The sequence below is a fragment of the Mycetomoellerius zeteki genome, unplaced genomic scaffold (genome assembly GCF_001594055.1).
Source record: "Mycetomoellerius zeteki isolate Tzet28-1 unplaced genomic scaffold, Tzet1.0 scaffold345, whole genome shotgun sequence".
NCBI classification, from domain to species: Eukaryota; Metazoa; Arthropoda; class Insecta; order Hymenoptera; family Formicidae; genus Mycetomoellerius; species Mycetomoellerius zeteki.
In genome coordinates this window covers 118661-128742 of record NW_017257333.1, presented here as the reverse complement: position 1 = coordinate 128742, position 10082 = coordinate 118661, and the positions used below count along the sequence as shown (strand labels likewise).

Genomic DNA, 10082 nt, shown 5'->3' with positions numbered 1-10082 from the left:
GAAGAATAAGAGAAAAGTGTAAAATAATTTATGAAACAGTTTTTTATATTAAAATATTTTATTTGGCAGAATCTCGTACCAACATTTGTTACAAGTTGTACATTTGTTACACTGTTCTCTTATTCTTCAGCTAATATTTTATTATTAAATGCAAATAGTCATATTTTTAATATATGTGAATTTGTTTGTAAGTAATATATGTAAAATATATAAAATATATTATAATTTTTAAGAATTTTTAACAAATTTTACGTAGGCGACTAATGAACTCCCGTTTACTGGTAACGAGTACGATACTGACGCTGCGTTCGACGCGCATGCGCCAGAAACGCGGTCCGATCTGCATCACTGCGCAGCACCAGTACGAAATTATGAAAATAAACACGTCACTGATCACGTGATCAACCTCGATACTTTTCGAAAATCTTTGAAACGGTTCATACGATCTATCGTAGATGCATTCTGTTTCACGCATGATGCGCATGATATATCATTTTATCCTTGTTGTTCACCAAATATTAAAGAAAGATAAAATGATACATCATGCGCGTCATGCGTGAAACAGAACGCAGCCTGTATATACAGATATATAAATATACATTTTGAAGACGCAGTGCAGAGCGCTTCGCATAAGGTATATTCAGGAAGACGCTATTAGCGCTAATTGTGTCCTTATTTTACGTTTATAATAGACTTCTTCTTATATTATATAGATCTTCTTCTGCGACTCTCGCCTCCCGAAATTATAAACGGAGATCGATACGGCCAGATCACGTCCAAGGTACACAAAAACAAAAGGTGATGTAATGCCTGTGAAAATGACGAAGCCCGCCCGAACACCGGACGTCTGCGTCTACGACGTCGCGACGTCGCACAGATGTACGTCAGGACGAACGGACGGATCGTTCAAAACCGCGGGACAGCTATGTGTTTATCAAGGTACAATCTAAAGGTAAATTTTCACGAGCTGCTCAAACCGGCTGTTTCAGCGACAAAAAGGATCACGTGGTCAAAATGGATGCTTGATATTCGTCAATTTTGATCCTTTTTGTCGCTGAAACAGCCTGTTTAAGCAACCGTGAAAATTTACCTTAGGTCGGCAACACTTTCCAAAATATACAAGATAAAAGCACCCGAGCTAAGACGTGTCCGCCGCGGACGATTGATTCTTCAGAACTCACGATAAAAGTAGAATGATGCAAATGATGCTAATAGTGTCTGATAACGTCTCCTCAAATGCAACCATACATATGTATATGTTGTGCAATAGGATAGAAGAAGTTCTGCATTGCGTCTCTAAATATACAAGCTGTCCGATAAGTTTTGATGAAAAGCGTTCGAGGCAGAGTGGACTGAACAAGGAAATCCATGTAAGTGCCCCCTTCTGATTTTAATGAGCTTTGAATATGTTATTTTCTATACAAAAATAAAGGATACGTATTTAAACGGATAATTTTTGCGTTGTTCGTTTTAGAAAAAAACAAATTTGGAAAAATGAAAAAAAATTGCTCATATACAATTATACATAATTTTATATATAATTATACATAAGTAATTTTTTTTATATTTCTTCAAACTTGATTTTTTCTAAAACAAATAGTGCGAAAATTACCCTTTTGATTATTTTTAATGTTTTCACATTGCTATTATTATTTCTATTACACTAAAAAGTAATTTAACAAGAGAAAAAAGGATGTATGGATTTATATTTCATATAAAATTATTTATGTTTATAGATATTTATACATGTTTATGTATGTTTATACATATTCATGCATGATAAATTTTTTACCGGGAGGAGAATAAGAAAATCAAAATAATGTCAATTTGACATCATATTGACGAATTTATATCATTTTTTGGTCATATATATTATGTTATATATATATATAATTATATAGTCATTCTTAGATCATCTGAGATCGAGATTTTTATCATGACCAAAAAATGACATAAATTAATCAATATGACGTCAAATTGACATTATTTTGATTTTCTTGTTCTCCTTGAGTTAGGACTGCTGCACACATTTTCAATAACAGTAACCTTAAGACGGTACGTACCGTAAAAATTAGCCAATCACAGTCAAGAATTTTTAAAAACTTACAGCTTTGATTGGCTAAAGGTCATATATTCACACAACTTGCATAACCGCATAAATGTATGCATAAAGAAAATTATCCAATTGCATTTCGCTTATAAAGACGCACATAAAATGTGATTGGATGATTTTTTTTATGTATTCGTTTATGCTGCTATGCAAGTTTGTGTGGATATACCCTTATGATTACTGTTGTGAAAAGTGTGTGGTTTGTCCAATGTTAGAAATCGATACGAGATCTCGAATGGAAAGGAAGTTACCAATCACAAATCGATTGATTGAATTGTTGAAGTGCGATTGGTCAATTCTCTCTCCGTCTGAGATCTGGGATCGATTTCTAGCATCGTGAAATACAAGGCTTAAGCATTTTGTTTTTCGTGCGCTTTTCAAAAATATTTAAATCAGTTCAGTATCTATAATCCTATTTATTACATAAAAAAATGATTTCAATCGTTTATATATATTATTTTATTACTAATAAGAAAATAATAAAATATAAATTTCTTCGTAATTAGCATTAAACATATATGGAAAATCAATCAAAAACTATTTGAGCGATGTTCAAACTGTTATACTACGTTCATTGATGTTTTCTGATTGACACCGGCGATTATACTACTATCAATATTCGGCAATTTCCGATGAAAAATTTATTGAGCAACAGAATGCAAATATTTCTTTTTTATTATATCATTGGAGAAATAATATCGAATATTAACTAATTGCTATAACCTTTAGATGTGGATTGATGAAGCCAGCATTGTATGTATTTTTTATGTCACAGCCAAAGTGTTAACTCAATAAATGTATGCACTTACTGTAGTTAATGTATATATTTATAAATCTTACGTAATAAATTACGTATAATAAATCTTACGTAAATGTATTGACTAGTGAGCGTATACACTTACTAAAGTTTACACTTTGACTGTAACATGTACATTCAAAGAAAGATTGAAAGGCAAGACTTTCTTCCCCCAAAAAATATTGATGAAGTTTGAGTCATTATGTGTTCTAATTTCTTTTTCGACCTTTGTTCTACTGATACAAATGAAAAGAAATTAAATTTAGAGGATTTGTCAATTGTTTAAAACTAGTTAAGGTTTAATTTAAAAGATTTCGATTAGAGTTTTGTATTCATTCGATGACATAGTATTGAATACGTTGAATTAAAAAAATCTGTATATAGTATTGAATATGGTGAAGTAAAAAACAATTTTTTAAAACTTTTAATACCTAAGTAAAAAAATTAATACATTATAAAAAATTGATTCATGAAATACGTTCATACATGTAATAATTAATACTGTGTAGAGAAAATCATTTTTAATAAATATATCAATATAAAAAAATCGTTTATCTTTTTTATAGATTTTTATGAAAATGGCAAAGTAATTATTTAACAAAATAATTAACGTAAATATTGATAATATTCTAATAAAAAGGTATACAGAGGACAAAATAAATTAATTGATCATTTTGCGAGAAAAGTGACTCCGAATCTTTCAAATAAAGCTACTCGCAACAGCGCATTTAAAAAAAAGGACCCTTATATATTTATCTATATTTACATTTGCTTATAATGTACATCTTATAATGCTACATACATCAGTCAACGGTCTTTTGATTTAAACGATTTACTTTTATTCATCTATCGCCTTCTAGAAACGTTCATCGTAATTGTTATACAGTATCTCTCGTGTCTTTGTATTTTGATAGAACTAAATAACGGGGCAGCATCATAATGTTCTCGGACAGGTCACTCCAGTCAACCGTTGTAAAATCCAAGCGAGTGTTATATTATTCCAACGATCGCTAGTCATGAATGCTATCGTGCTCAATAACACATATGGACGATATTCACGTAAACGATGATCGGCGGGATGCCGTCATTCACGTCGCCGTGACGTCGGTAGCGGCAGTAAACGTTAAGTAATAATATCACAGTGTGGGTTTCTCGTCCGCGGGTTCCTCTTTTATAGGATGGCTGCATTCCATTAGCGCAGGATTCGCCACGGCGATTATGTTGTCTCCGCGCGAAGCTATCACCTACATATAATTTATGTGTGAGCCATTAACAGCTTTACAGTAAAATGCTGCGGCGAGACGTCTATCGCCGTTTTTTCTCTACTATTCTAAAGAAGTATGCATTATTCAGGAATTACAAAAAAAGGAAAGGACAGCATAACAGATTAAAAAAAAAACTTGTGCGTCGTATTTAGCGGTTTTTACAAATGGTTCTTCTGATGTTCAAGCAAGAATGACGAAAGATGAAAGATGAAGATACAACGAAGACCTTGGATCTGTTTGTCGCTCACCTTTAGATTGAAGTCGCTTTCTTTGTCTGTATTCTCAGCCTCCGCCTCGTTTGTGTCCTGAAAAATATGCATATTATATCGCTGTTCAATTCTGTGTCTTCAGTTCTGTGCCAGAATTTTAAACGCACAGATAAATAGATCGTTTTCCTAATATTACACACGTACGTGCATAGACGAAGATTCCTCGTTAGAAAAGGAAAATTGGCTATCCGAGTCACTAATTTCTTCCACGCTAGCGCCAAATACACCATTATTATTCTTCTTCCTCCAGACTGGACTGAAACATTGCGAATATCTGAACATCAATGTGCTATTATTTACGTAATTATAAATGGAACAATGCGAATGTATCTAAATTGAGATTATAAGAAAGATACAACACTCTCAAAATTCGAGAATATTATAAGTTACATTTTAAAGAGTAATTTTTAATTATTAGTACATAAAAAAGTGAATTCAAAGTTCAAAACAAGCAAAACGTCAGGACATATATGTATAGATCAATTAGGATTTATATTTTTCGAATTAAAGTAAATTAAAGAAAATGTTTAGATGAAAAGCGTACTTTTCTCGATCATTTTAATTTATTATTTATACATATATTAATTTATTATCTTATAATATAGAACTTAATATATTTTAATTTGTTGATTAAAAAGAATAATGTCTATATATTACTTTTCTTGTTAATTCCCACTAAAATCTTTAATTAGGATAAAAGAATTACACTTTAAGATTAAGGATAATCACCTCGACGATCTGTGTCTTCTCGTGATAGAATTGTTAATATCCGTTCCAGAACAGCGTAGATCTAACTCCTCCTGGAACAGTGAACTGCTACAGACAGTAGAAGTAGCAAATTGGGTGCATGAAAGAAAAGAGGAAAACAGAGGGGAGGTGCGGAAATGGGACATGTAGGAGAGGCACGATTAAATACGAACAAATAAATACGACTTGGGATACCAGGCGCAGAGCATAGAGTCCAAGCAAGTCGTATCGAACAAATCAATCTTCGAAACGACTGATTTTTGCAATCAAATTTAACAACATATAATACAAAAAGAATTTCCGCGTTATTTTTCCATGAAGAATTCCATATGTCTTCTAATTTTAAATATTTATTCAACATGCAGATTGAAGATTTATTGAAAATTCATGCAATATAAGCAAAAGAAACCTTTGAAACATGACCAATCGTTTTACTCAAAATAATTGCATTTATAGAATTACCAAGTAACTCTTAGAAATGAAAGAAGAAAAAAGTAGCTGTAATATATATGTAAACTTACTGTTAACCCTTCGTGGTCACTGGGGGTCCAGGGGACTCCAAAAAGATGTGAGGCTTTAAATTTCTAAGGTCTCTTTTTAAAACGGGACTTAAATTCATTTATTTGAAGTTCAAAATACCAGGGTTGGGTAAGTTAACTTTTTTTTAAACTAAGTTAAGTTAAAGTTAACAGCCTCGAAAATTTAACTTAATTAAAATACAAGTTAATCCATAATGAAATTAATTGAATTAAAAGTTAAGTTAATAAAAAAAGTAATTGAAAAATTAAAAGTTAAATTTGATCCGAACGAACAACAAAAAAAAAGAAAAAGAAAAAGTTGATTATTTTACATAATTTTTTGTATTTTTCCTTTCTCACGGCATTTATTAAAGAATCTGATTATTTTTGTTCACAATTAACAATTATACAATATAAAATTACTAAATTATATACTCATTATCTTCTCGCATTGTGTCTGAGGATTAATTTAAAAAAAATTAAATTAAAAGTTAATAGTTACCGATAAAATGTAGCTAAATTAAGTTAAAAAGTTAAGAGGCTAAAATGTAAACTAAGTTACAATTAATTAACTTTTTAACTTAACTTTTATCTTTTTAATTTAGCACTACCCAACCCTGCAAAATACCCTTTTTGTGACTAAAAGCCGGATATTGTTCCTTAGACGTCAGTATTTGCAATTTTTTTAATATGTTAAAATTAAAAACTTTAAAAAGTTTCCATATTCTACAATATTCTACAATGTTTAAAGTATGTTCAGTAATTTTTATGATTTTAAAAAACAAAAGTTATAAATACGGCAATCATTTGAAATGTTAGGGTCATTTTATCGCCTGTACGACCAACATAAAATTCTCAGGAGATGTGACCACGAAGGGTTAAGCAAAGATTTTAAGATATATATATTAATAATTTGCATGCTCATGCTTCTGAACAGAAACGATTTTCACAAATTAAATTTAGGAAGCATAAATAAGTAACAATAATTAAATGGAACATTTTTTGTGATTCAATTTAAAATAGATTAAAATTAAAAAATTTATAATAATTAAAAACTCTTAATTTTACCAAGATATTAAAAGTTAAAACTTGAAGTGATTAGAAATATCGGAAATTATTTTAAGTTTTAAAAACTGATACATATATATCTGATATTAAAAATTAAAAAAATTATGAAAAAGATGATATTTTATTACATTTGCGATAAGAACGAAAAATGATACAGATCGCCTAAAAAATGTTCAAGTTAAAGAAATGTCCCAGCAAAAAAGCTGACGTTATTTGTTGTTATTTTGATGTCATTTTGAAAACATCAATATGATATCAAAATAACGACAAATAACGTCAGCTTATTTGCTGGAGCGTTAGTTGTGAAACGAATGTGTACATTGCTATTAACTTTGACGAGATTAAGCGATGTAAACTTTGTTCTCGTAATAATCTTTGATTATTTACGCATAACACGCACGAGTAATTCATATATTGAATATAATCGTCGTTTAGTGACACAAACCAAATTTATCGATTTGTTTACACACACATAAGATTACACATCAAAGCGTCTCAGTACACGCCATAGTTGCAAATTACGAAAGAAAGATTCAAGCAGATTTCTACTGTAATCTCAACGAACAAGTTACACCACTTGAGTCAATCAAATGGAAGAAGCGCAAGCCATGCACGTGTTTTTTGCAACTATACTTGACCTTTTTCGCATCCATTCTGTTTCGCGCGTCTAAGTTAGTGCGGATGGTTAATGCGTGGCGATCTCTACGCGACGAGCGTACGGTTAATGATTAGCGGCCATGCGAGTGCGGCAGGTCACAGTGCACAGGGAACGATCTATTTCTGTGGCTGGGATGATCTAACCTGCGTCGCATCCTCACCCTCACCCTCCAACTCGAGTTTTTGGCGTTTCGAGCGTTCACCATCGGTCTCCTCCCCGTTCTCGCGCGGCCTCGACATCGATAAGCTGTAACAACATCGAATGACTAAATAAATACACTTATATAGATTAAATCACATAATCAGTCAAATTGAAAATAGATTTTATAAATCTGTCGGAAATTTTCGGCGGAATACCAATAAGAATAGCTAATGGTGTATGATGGCGAATTGACTGCAGAATTGAGTAGAAAATCTATCACTTCGCAATTATTAAAATAATATTATACATACCACTTAAACAGTTAGTTTAAAAATAATTAAAAATAATTAAAACATGATAGATTCTGTTTCTGCTGACAATCTTCCAAATTAATGGCAGACTTCGCTAGCAGAATATTAGCTTGATACGAACACAATTGATATAAATTCGCCATGATACCTATTCTACTAGTAAATTAGTATAACATTTTGCTAATATTTTGATTATTGAGTTATTCAAGCCCATTCAAAAAGAGATGATTGATTTTGCTAATTCAATTAACATGTTAACTAATAATGTTTTATATAATCTACCAATATTATTCTTTAAGGTAAATTTTGGATTACCTGAAATTAGGATCAGAATAAATTTGAATTTTGAGCTTTCAAAGTCGTAAATTCCATAAAAGTGGGTGTAAACCTATGTTTACTTACTATTGGCTTTTGGAGTAATGATAGCCGGAATCGCGAACGACACGACGCGCTAAAGGGAATAGCTCATCTCTCCTAGTGAGAAGGGCAGGCACGAATCTGCAGATTTGCGCCGCGGCTTCGTTCACCGATACCTCGTGCAACGTCAAAGGCTTCTCCGGCTTTCTCTTGCAATCGAATCTGCCGTAAATCGCCGCATACTTTCGGATTTCATCCATTTTGCGCGGATCGCTATCGGACATCGTCATTACCATCTGTAAAATGAAAATGCATTTTTAAAAATATTTCATTGTGTTCGCGCTAGAATTTATGAATTAAATTAAAAGCTGGGTCATCGCCGAATGTAACAATCTCATTAAGCGATCATGTTTGAAACAGATGTTAAATTTTCCACGGATGTAGCATCTAGCGATTAAAAACGAGCGCGCCTGCCAGTCGAAATTAACGAATCACCTCCAGCTTCTTGCAGAGTTTTTTCTTCACGTTGTGAGGTTTGGGATCGAGGGGCCTTATGGTAGCGACGAGTCTCTCCGCGGCTTCGGCGAGCCGCTGCACCTGTGACTGCAGGAGGGTCGGCGTTGGCTGCGTCGGGCTTGCAGGTGCACCACCGCCGCCACCACCACTTGGACTTGGCGTAGTTCCGCTGCCGCACGAAGACTCGCACGTTCCTACCTGTATACGCAACAAAAGTGAGCAATGAAGCGTGTAAAAATGGCACGAAAGCGACGCGAACGTTCGTCAAAAAGCCCAGATGCTTATATAATCATTTACGTAGTTTTTTTTTCCATTAATATATAATTCAATAAAAATATCTAAGGCCTGATTCTACAAATGTAAGATTAATCTCGGTTAATTCTTAGAATTAAAAAGAAATAAACAGTAAGTCAAACCCAGATTAAAGTTAATCTTACATTTATGGAACCGAGCTTAAATGTTCAAACATTACTCATGATTTAGTTTCTTAAACATTTAGATATTATTCACAAATTAAGGAAGAACATACATCCAGACAAATCAAAAAGATTTCTTTTACAAATTTTTTCTTAATGAAAAACTATTAATGTTCAATTTCTTCACCTCTAGATAACTTTAACCATGAGATATCTCTCAGAATACAATGGAGATATCTCCTGGATAAGGTTATCCGCAACTTATCTGAAAGTGGAGAAATTGGACATAACTCGAACAAGGTTTTGATCAATTCACGAAGATATATTAGTGAGTGTTACATAAAATTTTTAATTAAAAAATTAAAAATATTAACAGATGTAAGTAATAATTATTTAAGTATCTACTGTAATAGTTGCTACTGACAAAGTGTATGCATAAAAGAAAAAACTATCGTCCGTTTTGTGTCAACGTAAAACATAGTTCTACACGAACATAAGTTGGAGAAGCAAAAATCGGAAACTTTAGCACAGTCGCTCGATAGTTTCTCGCACACTAAATCGCACTCGATCAAGGAGACGATTTACCTCCGATTTCATCGGCCTCGATCGTACGGTGAATCTTACCTGTAACACATTGGGGCTGTGAGTAGTCGCGTAAGGTAAGGACGTGTTCGGGCTCGGACTTTGGCGGAAGGTCGTGGAGGACGCCGATGCTGACACACTGGTGACCGGCACGACCGGGCTGGCGCTTCGGCAGGGTAAGGGTGTCAGCGGCATGTGGGGCGTTGTCGACACATAGGACGTCGGTGTCAGGGAGGTCTGGGAGGTCGCGGCGAAGCCGGTTGGCAGGCTCTGCATTTGCGGCCGCGGGCTCGCGCACGCGAACCCCACGGCGGTGGCTGCGGCGGCG

At 33.4% G+C, this 10082-nt stretch overlaps 1 protein-coding gene and 1 long non-coding RNA gene across 2 annotated transcripts in view; one reads left to right on the top strand and one right to left on the bottom strand.

Annotated features, from left to right (window-relative positions):
• Positions 1-724: 724 nt before the first annotated feature.
• On the top strand, positions 725-8787 carry LOC108725418 (uncharacterized). The gene is made up of 3 exons (XR_001936749.1): positions 725-952; positions 1271-1370; positions 8742-8787. It is a non-coding gene; the product is annotated as an uncharacterized lncRNA (long non-coding RNA).
• Positions 3652-10082, bottom strand: part of nab (NGFI-A-binding protein homolog) — an 8506-nt gene continuing 2075 nt past the window's right edge. The window contains 8 exon segments of the mRNA XM_018452437.1: positions 3652-4150; positions 4420-4476; positions 4585-4714; positions 5170-5240; positions 7575-7677; positions 8286-8536; positions 8736-8954; positions 9797-10082. The exon segment at positions 9797-10082 is cut by the window's right edge and continues 23 nt beyond it. Coding sequence (XP_018307939.1) covers positions 4043-4150; positions 4420-4476; positions 4585-4714; positions 5170-5240; positions 7575-7677; positions 8286-8536; positions 8736-8954; positions 9797-10082 — 1225 coding nt within the window. The 3' untranslated portion in view covers positions 3652-4042.